Raw genomic sequence first — 17,176 nt, forward strand, 5'->3', positions numbered from 1 at the left:
ATTACAGTCATTTTGCCAACTGTTTGCAAGTGTTTTTTTATTTTTTAGTAATGTTAGGTACAAATTTTAAATATACAAATTTTTTGTAAAAATGTGAGTCCCATAACAAGATGAGTTTTCACACTTTTTCATGTTGAAATCCACCTTTTTTATAAAAGTATGTGCGAGATTTGTACATTTTAGATTTGTATATATCATTTGTCTATTGATCGTATCTTGGAGACAATGAATTTGTATTGACTGCACAAGATATCAATCTTTTGCAATATGCCAAGAATTTGAGATAGCTTAATCCTTATTAAATATATAAAATAATAAAATCTACATATTCTCATCAATTTAAATATTTGATGCAAGTAGTAGTAACTAATATCACATGGTATTATATATAACAAAGGTTCTGAATTTGAAATCTTGATCGATTTACACTTCATTCAATTAATTAGATATTTCTTGTGTTGGACTCACTTAACGAGGGATATTAAAGATATAAATAATAAAATCTACTTCTTTTTATTGGTTTAGATTTTGGCACAAGCAGTGATTTCACAATCTTCTAATTCCTAAATTATTTATTTTATCCAATTAGTTTGGGTAACCAAACATTTTCAGGTATTCTCATATATTTACTTCCTAAACATCATTCAAACACAAAATATTTTTTAATTTTAAATTTCATTCTTAATCATTATAAATTTTTCAAACTTCCAAATAAAACATAAAAAATAATATAAATTTGTCATATTTCAATACCAAAATAATATTAAGAAATTATATTCAACCAATTTTTAATTCTATAATATTCAATTTTTTTTCTCTCATTTCTCAAAATCCAATAAAACATTTGAACCCAAACAATTTCATGACTACTCACAAAACATTTTAACACAAATATTTTGAAATATTTGAAATGTCCAAACGAGCTTTAAGATTTATAGCAGCAACATTATTGGATGTAAAACATGTTAAAAGATAGAAGAATGCTATATACAGTTTTAGTTGTGTAAGTCTCGTGAACTCCATTTAAAAAAAATAAAATTTATTATTAAAAAAATTATTTTTTCATGTAAATTATATATTTATCATTTAAAAAAAATATGGGTACAAAAGAATATTCAAATATAATTTCTCTATATTTGAAAGATAACATTGAGTAGAGTGAGGGTCCACGCATCCGCAACGGCAACCGCCAAATCTGAAAAAGTACTGTGATTCGTTGGACAATCCACGTGTGAAAACCATAATTCGATGCCAATACGTAGGAACGCAAATAAAAAGGATAAAAAGTTCCAACAAAACATCGTTGATATGATTGTTTGTTAACGCTGATTTGTTTTTGTAAATAAGATGAGATGAATTAAGATTAAAATTAAAAAATTTAAAAAATATTATTAAAATATATTTTTAAATATTATTTTTATTTTAAAATTTAAAAAAGTTGAATTATTTATTTTATTTTATTTTATATAAAAATTTAAGAAAGTTATAATGATTAGATAAGATAAAATGGATTGAAATCAACAGTAAAAACAAAGAAAACCTCTTATTTATTCCTTTTCTTTTTTTTCTAAATTTGATATTTTAATTTAGACAAAGAATACAATAGATTTACTTTTATTTTTTGCATCATTTTCTAATAAATGGGTATCCAAATTACAGAAAGACTGACACGTGGACATCTGGTATCCAATGGTATTGAACTTTTCGAGTTTCGGGGGTAACCAAGTTACCAATCACCATCATCGAGATCGGATTATTCCCAGGGCCAGGAGGTAATTTTACTCCTCTTCTTCTTCGTCGGTCTCCCTCCCACTCTTCACATTTGTTTCCATTAAAAGGCTCCTTTCCTAACTGATCTGTACATTCACTTTATTATAGTATGCACATGTTTTTCCTATTATTTTTGCTTTATTCTCAGCATTTTTAATCCATCTTTTCTGGAAAGATGCAATCAAATCAAACTAATTCTGTTTTACGATTTTCGATACGATTCGAAGTGGAGAGTATACCATCTATCTTATATAAATAATTTATAATTTAAAATATTTTATTATATAATTTTATTTTTATTTTATTTTTTAAAAATTATGAAGCATGCTTTGGGTTGAATTGAACTGAAATATATATAGTAATAAATAATCCATGTGTCTGAAATCAATCTGTGTCGGTACCATATGTGCATATACGATTTGATCTAATGATTCAAAAAAAGCATGTTCCCTATTCACATATCCATGATTACGATAATTTGGTTGGTGAAATTATTCATGCACATATATACCTATTTTATTCAGTAAATACTGACAAAAATGTTGAAGGCATCTATGTTTTATTCTTTTAAACGACCGACATTTATTCTCTTTCACGAATCAGATCATATTGTAGAATATTAATTAAGCAATGACAGCTAGGTTTACAAATACAACTACAGAAAGAACAAAAAACCAACCTAAAAACTAATGCCCTCGTGTTAATTAAATATGATGCATCAGATTTACATTAAAGAACGTCAGTTTATAAAAAAGAGTCATTACTTACAGTAACACGTTCCATCATCTTCTCATCAGACATAAATAATATATTGGACGGTTGGATTTTGTGTTGTATTTTCTGGTGAATCCATGATATAGTCATAGTGTACGTGGTGATCAAGATGATCTTTATCATGAAAGATATAACAAATAATATTGAATTAGAAGAAAGAATGATATACATTCCCAGATCAGAAGGTGGCAAATATTATTATATTATTTGCCCAAATATGACCAAAAGCAAAATGCAGATCAAGAAATTGCCAAAACCTGAGGTTGATATGATAAATTATAACAGGGTGGCGCCCATAGTATTATATAACAGTATATATATATATATATATATATATATATATATATGCATGCACCAGTGTCAAATTGCATGCATATTTAAAGGGGTTGCATTTTCCACCCTCCTTTGGTATGTGTGCTTGTGTTTTTTAATTCGATGTTGACCATATTTCATATATATATATAATTATATAAATGTATTTAATTGGTCCCAAATAAATATAAAAATTATTTCATTTTCTTTTTGCTAAAAAAAAAAAAAATTGTTAAGATAAGGAGAATGTTATAACATGTAGAGTTCTAGATATATATAAATCCTAAGTTATTTAAATCCTCATAAATAATTATAAATTATATGGCTGAAAATTTAAGACTTTTTTTTTTTTTTTTTTTTTTTTTTTTTTTTTTTAAAAAAATTTAAGACTCTTGACAATATTTTAGATCTATTTTAAGGGTTGAGAATTATATATATATATATATATATATATATATATGTGTGTGTGTGTGTGTATGTATGTATGTATGTATATAGATTTTAATGGACAAGTTTTACAAAATCAGACTATCTCCAGATTTTGCTTTCATATATAGGCCAGACTCGTGATATGTATTTATTTCATAACTTAAAATCGCTCATGAATATGTTGCATTCTTGATTGAGAATGAAGTTTGTGATAAGTTTTGGAAGAGTAAAGTTGGATATAGTTTTAGAGTGTGTAAGTTTTACGAATTTTTTTTAAAAAAATAAATTAATATAAGATCTATATAAAAAAATTTAATTTTTAATAATATATTATTTTTAAAAGAGTGTACAAGACTTATATATTTTAAGATTATAACTAATATTATTGTTTGAAATGACTAAAAAGAAAAAAAAAAAAAGGTAAGCTTTTCAGAGGGATAATGCATGATTAGCGAAGATCTAGCTACTACCTACCTTTAATGTCAGGTCTAACACGTTACAAATTCGCATTGAGACCCTTCCATATACTCTCTTTAATTTGAAAAAAGAAAAAGAAATAATATTACAAAAACTCTAAGTACAGTTATTTTTATGTATTTATTGTATACTTTACTGATGTGATAGACTGCATTATTTTTTAATATAAAATAAATATTGAGTTTCACTACATTAATAGAGTACGCAAATAATACATAAAAATAATTGTAGGTAGCAGAATTGGTAACTTTAAATGTCTCCATTGGTTTTTGCCTTTTTCACAATCAGAATATATATGACAACATTGAGGTATGATTTGGATAGTGAGATGAGATTAGATGAGATGGTTTTAGATAAAAATTAAAAGCTGTTATATTTTATTTGAAAATTTAAAAATTTTTTAATAATGATATAAGATGAGATGAAATATTTTCACTATCCAAACGAGACCTAAATATTACAGTTATGTTGTGTCTTTTTCATTCCGAGTTAGTTCATCCTATTAATGGGAAAAAATACCATCCAATTCAGTCGGTGAATGGGAGAAAATTTCAATAAAAAAAAAAAAAAAAAAACTGTTAAGGTAGATTCATGTTGTATAACGGATTTTTTAAAAATATTTTTGTATAATTCATTTATAGTTAAAAGTATTTTCTTGGCCTCATGTTTAATCGTTAACGAGCCACCATAATATTTTTCTTTTAAAATCCCAAAATAAATGCAATAATTTCGTGCATTTGTATCTAAAATCTGTAGAAATAATCTCTGACCCGTATGCCGGTTGAAGAAATGACCTTTTTTCTCGCCATTGCTGTCGTTACCTTCAAATCATTAAAGGAGGAGGAGAAAGTTCAAGAAATAATAATAATACTGATAGTAAAAAGGAGGAAAAAAGAAAGATAAACAGAAACTGGAGTTGTACTCTTTCTCTCTGCTCTCTCAAAAGCCAAAAGTCCAAGAATCTTGCTGGTTCTGCCAATGAAGACGTAAACTTGGCATCCCTTTTGTCTTTTCTCATCCCTAACCGGCGGTTCTTGCGCCCCCCTCACGTGCTGCCGGTCTGGATATCCTCTTCATTTCAACTAGTACTTAATACTGTCCAACTCCTCGTCTCCCTCTCCAAACCACCTCTGTAAGTTTCTGCAACTTTTCTAATTCTTCATGCTCTTGTGCTTGATATTATGTTGTATGTTTTTCCTTACGCTTTGCTCTGTGTTTTGTTTTGGAGAAATAAGAAGCAACGTTTGATATTTTTTGTAGAAGTGGATTCTGGGTTGTGATTGAAGCCATGAGAATGTTGCTGCAGAGGAATTTCTGGGTTATAGTGTTATTGATTATAGGAGTTGTTGGAGATAATCTGTATACTGTGAAGGGTCGTACACATCGAATTCTGTTGGATACAGATGTCGATACCGATGATTTCTTTGCTCTCTTGTACCTCTTGAAGCAAAACAGATCAGAGTTTGAGGTGGAGGTGAGTTCATGATAAATCTTTTTTATGTGACATCAAGTGACTGAATTCCTGCCATTTTCTAATGGTGATCCAAAACTTATGAACGACTTTAATGTTAATTTCTAATTTTGCATTCTAATTGAGTTTATTCTAGCAATACGAGTCAGTGCTTTAGAATCTTGACTATATCTGTAGTTTTGAAGACGTGGAATTTTTTTGTTAGATTGCTTTGGTGGATGTTGCAGTTCATACTTTCTTTTTGATGTTGATGAACCATGTCTTGGTAGACTGTTCCTTCCAGAAATTCAGTAGTCCAGCATTTTAGTTCCAAAATATTATATTTCCAAGGTGATTTATGACATGTTAGCGGTGTAAAATGTGTGTTATTTACACGGGCTTGCAAGTAGAATGACTTATTCTGAAACCAACTAATTCATTTCAAGTTTTAAACGCCCCGAGAAATGTTTATGACTGGTACAGCAGATAGTGATTATTGAATAAACATGCTGCAGGGAGTCACCATCAACACAAATGCATGGACTGATGCTGGGCATGCTGTGAATCAAATCTATGACATTCTTTACATGATGGGCCGTGATGACATTGCCGTTGGAGTAGGAGGTGAGGGTGGGATACTAGAAGATGGTACAATTCTCCCTGATGTTGGAGGGTATCTTCCTATTATTGAACAGGTGTGAAGAAGTTTCTGTGATCATTTCAACTAAATGGCTTGCTATATAGTTCAATGTTCTAAATCCCAGTCTAAAAGCCACATGAGTCCACTTATTAATTATCTAATTGTACACTATTTGTTATGTGAATGGTTCTATTATGTGTTTAACATATCAGGGAATCACAACTGGAGGGTATTGTAGATATAGACAAGCTATTCCTGTAGGCCAAGGAGGGCGACTAGATATTAATGCCAACTATGGAATCCGGAAAGCTTTCCTACCTCAGGTATGAACTTGCACAGTAATTGCAATCTGGAATGATCTTTGTTCCTTCTTCTTGTTGGTCCAATTCCCCATAAATTATAACATGTTGATATACTTCCCATGGTACACTATATTAGCTGAAGTACTCAATTCATTTTTCGGTTTTTATAGCAGCTAGAATTGATTGTCTTGGCCATGTTATACTATCAACTCACTTCAAGCTTACCAGATAATGCTTTTATTTTCTTTTCTTTACCCTTTCTTTTTGTTGGGGGGGGGGGGGGGGGGGGGGGGGGGGGGGGGGGGGGGGGGGGGGGGGGGGGGGTGGTGGGGAAGGGTGGGTGCGTTTAACTGGGGAAGTTTGTCTCAGCTTCCTGCTTTACTTCATAATGTTTATCCTCTAAATATGTGATCTTAGAATTTTCTTTGTATAATCTGTTCAGTATGCTCTGTTAGGATTCAAGACTCATGTCCAGCTTTTATTTTGTGCCTTTGCACTGGAGCTGTGCCTTCTTTTTTCTTGATTATCATGTCGTTTGGCTAACATAATTTGTGATGTATTCAGGGGAGAAGGAAGTATACTCCTCTTCGACAGCCAACTGCTCAGCAAGTGATGATAGATAAAATATCAGAGGGCCCCGTAACTGTGTTTGTCATAGGAGCACATACGAATATGGCTATTTTCCTTATGAACAACCCACATTTAAAGAAAAACATCGAGCACATTTATGTCATGGGTGGTGGTGTGAGGTCAAAGAACCCGACTGGTTGTTGCCCACAAAATGCCAGCTCATCTTGCGTGCCTCAGCAGTGTGGTAACCATGGCAATTTGTTCACTGATTATACTAGTAATCCTTATGCAGAGTTCAATGTGTTTGGAGATCCTTTTGCTGCATACCAGGTAATGCAGTTCCTTCCTAGGATGCTTGTCATGGCAGATGATTCTCTCTCCAAAAAGTATAAAATGGTTTTCTTGATAGATTAAGAATAGAGATTCTCTCCAATACCTTACCATTTCCCAATTCTGTAAAGAGATAGACACATCTCGTGTCTTGAAGCTAAAAGTCAGTTGCATTTGACAATGATTCCTTTTCGTTCAGGTTTTTCATTCTGGTATTCCTATCACCCTCGTTCCGCTGGATGCAACGAACACTATCCCAATTAATAAGAACTTCTTTGACACATTTGAGAAGAGTCTGAATACATATGAGGCACAATACTGCTTCCAGTCATTGAAGATAACTCGTGATACATGGTTTGACGACGAATTCTATACTGTAAGTTGTTCTACTACAAGAAAAGAATAAAAGTTTTTCATCTTACTAATCAAATCCTCCCATATTAGCAATGCAAAGGGTGTGTCTTTCGCACAAGCTTGCAAATATAATTTTCTTGCTTGTCATTATGACCTTACTTTGATCTTTGATCTCCTATTATGTGATTACATACAAACTTAAGAAGTTACAAAGTCTTATTTGCATCTCTTATTAAAAAAAAAAAAGACTCACTTTTGCATCTTTTTCAGGAGCAAGTAAGATAATCTGCTACAATTTGATTGTTTGCAGAGCTATTTTATGTGGGACTCCTTTACATCTGGTGTGGCAACTTCAATCACGCTTAACTCTCACAGAGATGATGGGCTAAATGAATTTGCTGAAATGGAGTATATGAATGTAACTGTAGTTACTTCCAACAAACCTTATGGGGCTTCTGATGGTTCCAATCCATTCTTCGATGGCCGCATAGTTCCGAAATTTGGATTAAAGAAAGGTGGAGTACATAGTGGTCATGTTCAGACTGGACTTCGAGATCCATTCTGCATTGTGAAGAATGGGAAGGGAAAATGCCAGGTATTAACTTGTTCAGGCTTGCAACACAACATAATAGACAACTTTTAGATTCTTTCCATTTCTGCCGACATGTCAAGATTTGATCTATTAGAAAATTTTAAAATTAATGATCTTTTCAAATCAAATCTTGCCATGTCAGCAGTGTACTGAATCAATAATGTCTGGCTTACATTTTGTGTTGTTCAAATGTGCATGTGCTATCTATTGCAACAATTTATTAGGATGGTTATACAGCAGAGATAACTGGTCCGGATGCAGTGCGTGTGCTAGTTGCTACAAAAGCCAAACCCAACCAGAACAAGAACAGCTCCCTAGACAGAGAGTTTTTCATAAGTTTCTTGGATGTAGGTTCATCTTTTCTCTTCTTAAATTCTTGAATATGTTTCATTAACATTATTGTTTTACACATGATTCAAAGGTGCACAAAACACAAACATGCGCAACTTGCATGCACAGTTGATGTCTACTTGGAGTATTTTCATGTTCTGTTCAATGCAGTCTTACCTCCTTGCTACAATGTATATATGAACAGAATTATAACACACTTTCTTACAGGCTCTAAATCGTCCTCAACATACTGGGAGATTTAATTTTACGACACAATTTCCTTATTACAAAGAAGTTCTTTACAAACCAGATTTTGGGTCTAAAACACTTGGGAAACCTGTTGTTTTTGACATGGATATGAGTGCAGGAGATTTTCTAGCTCTGTTTTACCTCCTGAAAGTACCTGTGGAAGTAATCTACCTGAAGGTAGATTGCTCTTTCTTTTTATTCATGATGATTAGCTTTTTGGTTGTCTCCCAATTCTAAAAAGCAACAGAAATTCTTATATGCATTGCCTTGGTTGTTTCATTCTGCAGGCAATAATAGTAAGCCCAACTGGTTGGGCAAATGCAGCTACAATAGATGTGGTTTATGATTTACTTCATATGATGGGGCGTGATGACATTCAAGTTGGTCTTGGAGATGTATTTGCAATGAACCAGTCCGATCCTACCTTTTCAGCTGTTGGAGACTGCAAATATGCCAAGGCCATCCCACATGGCAGCGGTGGATTTCTTGACTCCGACACTCTCTATGGTCTTGCTCGTAGTTTGCCAAGAAGTCCTAGAAGGTACTAAAAGTTTACTCTATTTTCTATTCATCATCTTTTTAACCATTATCATTTCATTATTTCCTCTGCAGATACACAGCTGAGAACTCCATTAAGTATAAAGCTCCTCGGGACACCGATCACCCTGAGCTCAGGCAGCCACTGGCATCGGAAGTTTGGAAGTCTGTGGTGGAAACACTTGACTCAGGATCTAAGATTACTATACTCACCAATGGACCCCTGACTAATCTAGCCAAAATCATACTATCAGAGAAAAATACCACCTCTCTTATTCAGGTAAGTGGATTTATTTACTTGCTAATCTGTCTGATCACAAATTTAAGAGGGAATTAGAGGAATTCATGATTAAAGTAGTTACCTCTAAAAACTTATTACAATATAATTTTAGATCTCGGATTAAATACAAAATCAATCACTGAATCTTCGTAATTTGTTTGTAAAAGGTTTCCTTGGTTTTCAATGTTTTAGTATTAATCCTTGAATTTTTCGAAAATTTGCAACTAAGTTATTTTATCTAACTTCCGTTAGAATTTAGTTGCCCATATGCCATGTGAAATTGATGTCACGTGTCAATCAATCAAATTCTACAATTTGTTTTTTTATTGGCATCGGGTGTTCAGGAAGAATGTCAATCAAAGTCTATAACTTACACAAAAGTATCACATTACTTACCTCGTTAAAAATTATTATAAAAATTAGTTTAAAAATCCAAAAGTGTTTAAAAAGACAGAAAGAAATTAAAACACACACAAAAAAAAAAAAAAAAAAAAAAAAAAAAAACTTAAAAATGAAAACTTGAATAACTACAATCAAAACGACAAAATTAACTAATTGTTTCTTAAAAAATACGTACAAATTAAAAACTAAATATTACTAAAATAAGAATACAAACAAAAATAAAAGATTAAAATATATGTGAACAAATGTGGTTGGTTAAAATCTTAAAAAAAAAAAAAAAAAAAAAAAAAGAAGCAAAGGAGGAGGATCCTGCTCCTAGGGCTGATTTGGTAGCACCCAATCACCTTGCATAGTGTGGCTTTTTATGCCACATGTCGACTTGTGATTGGTTCGCACATAAATGAATATCATATAAGGGGTTGGACGGTGGCACTTAATTGTAAATTAATAAAAAAAAAAAAACAAAAGGATAAATTTAACGAAAATCTCTACAAATTAGTGAAATCTAACGACTCATTTTGCATGTTATCATCCTTTCTTAGGTTTCTTGGTGAACCATGCCGTTCTGAAAAGTGCTAGCTGCTGTTATTTGCTGAACTTGATGATGAAAATAATATATAGCTTAAAACTTGCTTTGACATTATGTATGATAAAGTTAAAATTATGGATAATTTTCATATGATATTAACAACATCAACCGATCTCAAATCTGGCCGCAGGCTGTATATATAGTTGGAGGACACCTCAGCAACAAAAGTAAAGACAAAGGAAATGTGTTCTCTGTTCCATCCAATGAATATGCAGAATTCAACATGTTTCTCGACCCTTTGGCTGCAAAGACAGTCTTTGATTCGGAACTTAACATCACACTCATTCCACTTGGCATCCAGCGTAAAGTTGGTTCATTTCCAAGGATCTTGAAAAGGTTTCAGGACACAAAAATGACACCTGAAGCCAAGTTCACCCGGCGTTTGCTGACAAGGCTATTCCGCTTGCAACAAAGCCACCTTAGATATCAGCATATGGTAATGGCATTATAATGCATGTTATATAGCATTCTCCATGCATTATTTTGGCACCAAGTCGATCTATTTGCAAGTCAGCATAGAGGATGGACACACTTCACGTTACTGCTATGTCAGCAGTATAAAGGATGTGTCTTCTGCATCGTGTTTAGAAATATAACTTTTCTTTGATGAAAGGCTTTTCCTCCCTTTCATTTTGTTGTCTTGGTGATGTATCCACCTGATGTTTCTTCTGCTTTAGCTGTTAGCACTGAATGTTAGTGTTGTGCAGGGGACATTCTCCGGGGAAATCCTTGGTGCAGTAGCGCTGGCCGGTGATCACTCCCCTCTGAAGCCAACTTTGCTAGTGAAGCCCATCAAAGTCGTTGCCGAAGGTGTCGAATCCAAAGATGGACAAACTGTTATTGATGAAAAACATGGAAAACCGGTCAAAATATTGGAACATATTAACCTTAAAGCATATTATCATCTGTTTGCAACACAGCTGGTAAATACAGAGCAGTCTGCTGTGATGGGAAGTTTTGATGACCAGAAAAGAATGTGGAGGACACCAGCTAAATAACCTGGGATTTCCTCAAGGCAAAAAGGGTTAAATATTCTTTGACAATAAGGATTTGATTTTTTGTTCCTCCTTGGATATACAGCAGTTCATCTGTATTGCTGATGTTCTTCACACACAAATTTTATAAGAACATGTTTCATGTAGGAACCGAACCTGTCATTATGCTTTTTAGTTTAGTTCAGTGACAGCAAAACACAGTGTAGGAAACAACACACAAAGCAACATTCACAGTTGTTCATTGTCTTTAGTTTTCAATTCGTTTTCCATCACATTACTTTGTAACCACACAGATGATCAACAATAAAATTTCAAAATGTTAGTTGGGATGCCTACTCTTTTAGAATCATGGTCTGCCTTCCTCACATTCCTGGGAAATGGGAGAGTCGGGACTTGACAAACTTTTAGGAAAATTTTACCTTCTTAGGAATTTTCTGTACTTTCAATTCTCTCCATTTCCTCGTTCTTTCTCAGCCACCAAACAGCAATTATTTGCACCTCTGCCAAGCGCCCGAAAAGCAAAAGAGGATGATTTTCAACAAAAGACAACGATTGGATTGGATTGTGAATGGACTTTTCCTGAATCTTGCTGATACTTTCTGTTAAACAATTGACGGGAAGGAAAGAAAGCGTATCACCATCCCATTCTACCACCAACTTCCACGTTCCTGTCCACTCTATGTAGCCATAGAGAGCGACAGCTCCAATGTCACGATTGACCTCAAAGAATCATATCTTTGGAAGTGGATTCGTATTCCCGAGTCCCTCTAATTTAAAATGGTATTTGGCTGTCCATTTGAATTTATTATACCAATTTAAATGTTTCCATCGTCCTCTCCTCTTTATGCCAACTAATGACGATATGGATCATAGACAAAACGACAAGAAGAGGAGGAACGCCTTCAAAGAAAAAAAGAAGAAAAATCTACCAGCCAAAAGGCAAGATTTGCTAACTGATATGCAAGATTTTCACGTTAGTAGTTTCGTTAAGTGTATCCAGAAGAACCTTTCAAATAGATTTTTTTTTCTTCCTTTTCACAGCCCAAAAAAAAACCCTTTTGTCAGAAGTTGTGTTTCACAGCAAAATGAAAATGCTGGGAAGGCATGCATTTGCATTTGCATTTACATCAGAACTTCAAATAATTAGACTGTGTGCTTTACAAACAAACATCATATTCAGTAAAAAACGATAACACATTGAATTAAAGAGAAACACAAAATTGATCTCCCAGTTTCATAATGAGAAATGGCACCAGATGGAAAGCTAGCTCTCTTTTCATTCATACAAGCATTAGGCCAGTAGTTAAAGAGAGCCATGAAAGCAACAGATCAAGTACTTGTTCACATGAACTGATATAAACGCTATTCTACAACAAACCCCCCAATTATACTTTGCAGCCCCCAGCAATTTGGTAGCGTTAGAAAGTCATTTCTGCCATAGGAACTGACCCACCTGCTGCCACAATCTGTTGCTCTAGCTGCAATCATCAACATTATTTTTGCAAAACAATGAAATAGATGTATATAGCAAACAATAATCATTCATTCAAACAAAAGGGCACATAAAAAAAAAAAATGATAGTTTGCAATAATCAGTAATCTTTAAAGCAATTCCCATTCTACTCACCCTGAATAGGGTCTCAAGCTTGTTCTTCACAAGGTAGTGCTCTTGTTTTACTTGTTGCAGACATCTCAGGCACCTGCAATCCGACGTTCCACTTTGTTACAAAAATATCTTGCATCTTACAAATTTTAGATTCAATTGAAGATGAAGGAAAAACAAAAGATATATTTATGGGAGGTAGGGTATGATAATGACTCACCCTTCAACGTTCTGTTCCTCACAGCAGTTGCGGAAAGCAACACAGGCATCTTTGACTCTCTGTGCACCCACGCTGATAAGCACGAAACCGAACTCTTCTTTTAGTAAAAGCAGATTAGAAGGAAGAAAATAAAAGTTCTACTTGAGAAATAAAAAAATAAAAAAAAAAAAGTTCTCCACGGCCGATACGGTACTCTCTTTGTTTTTCTTTTCATTCTTAACTATCGTCCCAGAACTTTTTAAGTTTTTAACTGATAAAGTTTCTGGTGAGATTCAACTTTTAATTCATGGGGCTCATACCAAGTTGGAGAAACACATAAAAGAGAATTATTACTTTGGTAGATTATTTGAACAGTACAGAGACCAAGCAGGACTTTTTATTTCATGGGTTCGTACGGGGAAGGTGGTTGTTTTCTTGTTTATTTTTCGTTTTCATTCTCCTTCTTCTTTTTCCGGTTTCCCCCCCTTAAATCAAACAGCAAAAAGGAAAACTAAAAAGCAAAGGAAAACAAAGAAAACGGTGAACAAAATAAAGAAATTTGAGTACCTGGCACTGCTTCCCTTCAACTGGTGAACATGTGCATCAACCCTTTTGAAATCTACACTTTGCTGATCTCTGAACAAAGAACAATGTAAAGGAAAACCCCAAAACCGAAGAAATAAACTTTTCTGCTCAACTCAAAGTATAAAAAACAAACAATCCCAGCAAAAAAGGAAATAAAAGACGATGGAGAGAGAGAGAGAGAGAGAGACAGAGAGAGCTTGAATCCTCACAGAGCTCTGGCGATATCATTGAGTAGCTTCTCAGAATCTTCAAAGAAAAGAGACACAACTTCAACAACGAAGTCTGGGTTGCTCTCGTCTTGAAGTTGCTGAAGCTGTAAAAACTGAGCATCCAAGATCCCCTTCACTCATCAACAAAACCAAGCCCCACAAAATCAGAACCAACGCGTAGAGAACGAAATTTAAAAAAAAAAAAAAAAAAAAAAAAAAAAAAAAAAAAAGGCCAAATACAGCCCAACAGATCAGACATATCAGACCAACAAAACAAAGCAAAAACCACAAACCCATAAAGATTTGCTCATAAATTTAACAATTTTCTCTGGTTTACCTCCATATACAAGGACCTTGTGTACTCAGCCAACCGTCCCTGCATCTGACCCAACTCCATGCCTTTGCCTTTGCCTTCGCTCCTCTCTACACAGACACACAACACTCGGTGACCCAAAAAAGATTGTGGCTTAAATATTGCTGATCTTAAGGAATTACTACTCAATCAAAGAGTATATAAATGCTTGAAAGGGAATTGAGAATTTATCACGCTGAGCAGAATGCAAAGGTTTCTAGCTTTTGGGTATGTGTCTACTCTGAAACGCTAGTACAGTCTAACCCACCCTTTTCTAGTCCTCTTTTGAATTGTGCTCTGCTTTTGAGTGCTTTCTTACAGAATCGCAGCCCCCACCAATTGTTCCCTTCCTTCGCATCGTTTATGAGCTTTTATTTATGAAGCCCGCCCCCCTTAACCCTTTCAGAATTATTATTCTATTTTTTTTTAATCCATTAATTTATTTTCTGATTCGCCTACTCTTTTTCATATATTTTTAAAAACAAACGTCCTGCAAATTATTGGTTCTAATCGAATGTTACACATGGGGTTGACGTAGAAATTACTTCAGACACGTAACCTTTTCTTTTCAATGAATTTATGATAGTCTATGTTCACTTTTTCCTGATGACAGATAATACCACGTTCACTTCACTTTCTATGGGGAGAGAGAATATTTTGCTGCGAATCAACAAGATAATGAGAAAATTGTTGATACCTCTTCTAATGACTAGAACGACGAGGGTTGACATTTACCCAAAAATATTTAATATTCAGAGAAATGCCCACATTTAAACAACTAACGGAAGGGAGACATCAGGAGAAATACCTGCGAAAGAATAGAGATGATAAGTCCAAAGATTGTTCTTGATCCATTGTTAACATTACTTTCCAAAGCTATATATATTTTACTGTTTATAAGTCTTTCTGCAGAAATAAGAGGGAAGAAAAAAGGGATTCACTCGTGTAAGTTTCACTAATCATATATCTAAATTGATGCGTATCATGAGACTTCTTTCACTTACACATGACTACTTGAAATATCATGTCATCAACCATCTCCATACATTTAAAGATTATTAACTTATGAGAAATGTTTTAGCTCTAAAATTTTTTTACAAAAGTAAATTTACAGACTAACGATGTAATAACAAGTTGTTATTTTGGCTATTGAATTCCTTATCCAAAGAGATTGCCAATAGTGTTCTTTATGCGGATACTGCTAAGGAGATGTGAGATGACTTGAAGGAAAGATTTTCTCACAATAATGGCCCTAGGGCTCTCCAATTGCAGAAGGCAATTTCAGTTCTTTCTCAAGATGATCTTACAATGAATGCTTATTTTACGAAGCTCTTATTGGGATCAACTCTTAAATTACAGACCCTTGCCAAATTGCTATTGTGGTGCCTTGAAGACTCTTGTTGATTATCAACAACAAGAGTATATAAAGCAGTTTCTGATAGGGCTAAATGAATCATTTTCACATGTAAGGAGCCAAATACTTCTCATTGATCCATTGCCACCGATAAATAAAGTCTTTTCTTTAGTGCTTTAAGAAAAAAGACACAGAAATTTCTTCTATTTCGTCTCCAAATATTGAATCAGCAGCTCTACTAACAAAATATTTTGTTCCTAAGAATGGTGGTAAATCTTCAAGAAAAAATAGGCTTTTATGTACTCATTATGGTGTAGCAGGACACATAATAGAATTTCGAAGGAGCAGTGTCAGCAACTTTTGTGCTTTTTACAACAACATTCTTTTCCTGAGGTTTTATCATCTAATCCCTCTATAAGTACTAATGATGTTCCTTCTCATGAGTCTTTGCTGAATCTTTCAGGTAATTTCTCGTTTCTATCATCTCTTGATGTTCACTCTGTTTTCTCTACAACACATCAATCCATTTCCTTTTCCAAATTTCATGTGATTTTGTGGATAATTGACACCAGAGCCATTGATCATATTGTTTGTTCTATTTCATTCTTTACTATAATAACATCCTCTGTTAAGTCTACCGTCAAATTACCAAATGGTGATCTTGTCTATGTTACTCATAAAGGTGTCGTGCAATAGTCTAGCTCTTTGGTTCTTACTAATGTTTTATGTGTTCCTAACTTTTCTTTCAATCTTTTATCAGCTAGTTAGTTGACTCGTTCTCACCCAATTGCTGTCTCATTTTCCTTCCTGAATATTGTTTCATTCAGGACCTATCCTCATGGAAGATGATTGGACTAGCAAAGGACTTTATTACCTGTTGCAAGAGCCTTTCTCCAATACAGCTCATAATACTTCATTGTCTGCTTCAGTTTCTGTTCCACATTGTAATTTTCCTTGTATTCCTTTGTCTACTTCTCATTTGTGGCATTGTAGATTTGATCACTTGTCTACTCCTAGATTGCAACTATTAAATAAGTTTGCACCTGCAATTATAGTTGCTGATGATTTTCATTGTTCAGTTTGTCCATTTCCCAAACAGCACAGATTACCTTTTCCTCATAGTCATTCTTTTTCTACTCATATTTTTGCTCTAATTCATTACGATATTTGGGGTCCTTTTTCCACCACTTCACTTAATGGTTCACGATATGTTCTCACCATTGTAGATGACTTTTCCAAATCTACTTGGGTTTATCTCATGCAATGCAAATATGACACTAGGAATACTTTTTGCTATTTTTTTAGTCTTGTTGAGGCTCAATGAAATACTAAAATCCAGATCATTCGAGTTGATAATGGACCAAAATTTGCTATGTCTGATGTCTATTTTGCTCATGGTATTATTCATGAAAATAGTTGTGTAGCCACAACTATAGTATTATTCGAGCTAAAATTATGTTGTAGAGAGGAAACACCAACATCTTCTAAATGT

General features: G+C 33.7%; 2 protein-coding genes across 7 annotated transcripts; one reads left to right on the forward strand and one right to left on the reverse strand.

Annotated features, from left to right (window-relative positions):
- Positions 1-4,623: 4,623 nt before the first annotated feature.
- Positions 4,624-11,711, forward strand: LOC121246760 (uncharacterized protein C1683.06c-like). 4 transcript variants are annotated; one of them, XM_041145025.1, is made up of 13 exons: positions 4,629-4,894; positions 5,023-5,236; positions 5,728-5,907; positions 6,065-6,175; positions 6,719-7,054; positions 7,254-7,430; positions 7,719-8,003; positions 8,225-8,347; positions 8,559-8,756; positions 8,867-9,120; positions 9,192-9,396; positions 10,518-10,834; positions 10,919-11,051. In XM_041145025.1, exons 2-13 carry the CDS (start codon positions 5,051-5,053, stop codon positions 10,992-10,994), a joined length of 2,448 nt encoding a protein of 815 aa, XP_041000959.1. In that variant the 5' UTR covers positions 4,629-4,894; positions 5,023-5,050; the 3' UTR covers positions 10,995-11,051. The 4 variants fall into 4 exon arrangements, with proteins under 4 accessions (XP_041000961.1, XP_041000959.1, XP_041000958.1 ...); XM_041145024.1 differs by lacking the exon at positions 10,919-11,051 and adding an exon at positions 11,095-11,711 and having other exon boundaries at positions 4,632-4,894; positions 10,518-10,823; XM_041145026.1 differs by lacking the exons at positions 4,629-4,894; positions 5,023-5,236; positions 5,728-5,907; ... (1 more) ...; positions 6,719-7,054; positions 10,919-11,051 and adding an exon at positions 11,095-11,711 and having other exon boundaries at positions 7,289-7,430; positions 7,679-8,003; positions 10,518-10,823.
- An 846-nt stretch (positions 11,712-12,557) lies between these two features.
- On the reverse strand, positions 12,558-14,747 carry LOC121246761 (histidine-containing phosphotransfer protein 1). Of its 3 annotated transcripts, none has more exons than XM_041145028.1 (7): positions 14,599-14,747; positions 14,316-14,401; positions 13,979-14,109; positions 13,752-13,820; positions 13,206-13,277; positions 13,010-13,082; positions 12,558-12,860 (listed from the first exon to the last, which is right to left on the reverse strand). In XM_041145028.1, the coding sequence occupies exons 2-7, from the start codon at positions 14,373-14,375 to the stop codon at positions 12,801-12,803; spliced, it is 465 nt and encodes a 154-aa protein (XP_041000962.1). In that variant the 5' UTR covers positions 14,376-14,401; positions 14,599-14,747; the 3' UTR covers positions 12,558-12,800. The 3 variants fall into 3 exon arrangements, with proteins under 3 accessions (XP_041000962.1, XP_041000964.1, XP_041000963.1); XM_041145030.1 differs by having other exon boundaries at positions 14,571-14,673; XM_041145029.1 differs by having other exon boundaries at positions 14,316-14,690.
- Between the last annotated feature and the right edge of the window lie 2,429 nt (positions 14,748-17,176).

This window comes from Juglans microcarpa x Juglans regia, chromosome 1S (genome assembly GCF_004785595.1).
Source record: "Juglans microcarpa x Juglans regia isolate MS1-56 chromosome 1S, Jm3101_v1.0, whole genome shotgun sequence".
Lineage (NCBI taxonomy): Eukaryota > Viridiplantae > Streptophyta > Magnoliopsida > Fagales > Juglandaceae > Juglans > Juglans microcarpa x Juglans regia.

Excerpts from the sequence above, each read along its gene's own strand:
- LOC121246760 (XM_041145024.1), top strand. The coding sequence starts at position 5,051 with ATGAGAATGTTGCTGCAGAGGAATTTCTGGGTTATAGTGTTATTGATT. Across the intron at positions 8,004-8,224 it reads ATGGGAAGGGAAAATGCCAG|GATGGTTATACAGCAGAGAT; the intron begins GTATTAACTTGT and ends ACAATTTATTAG. Across the intron at positions 8,757-8,866 it reads TGGAAGTAATCTACCTGAAG|GCAATAATAGTAAGCCCAAC; the intron begins GTAGATTGCTCT and ends TTCATTCTGCAG.
- LOC121246761 (XM_041145028.1), bottom strand. The coding sequence starts at position 14,375 with ATGGAGTTGGGTCAGATGCAGGGACGGTTGGCTGAGTACACAAGGTCC. Across the intron at positions 13,083-13,205 it reads GAGGAACAGAACGTTGAAGG|GTGCCTGAGATGTCTGCAAC; the intron begins GTGAGTCATTAT and ends GTCGGATTGCAG. Across the intron at positions 12,861-13,009 it reads AGCTTGAGACCCTATTCAGG|CTAGAGCAACAGATTGTGGC; the intron begins GTGAGTAGAATG and ends TGATGATTGCAG.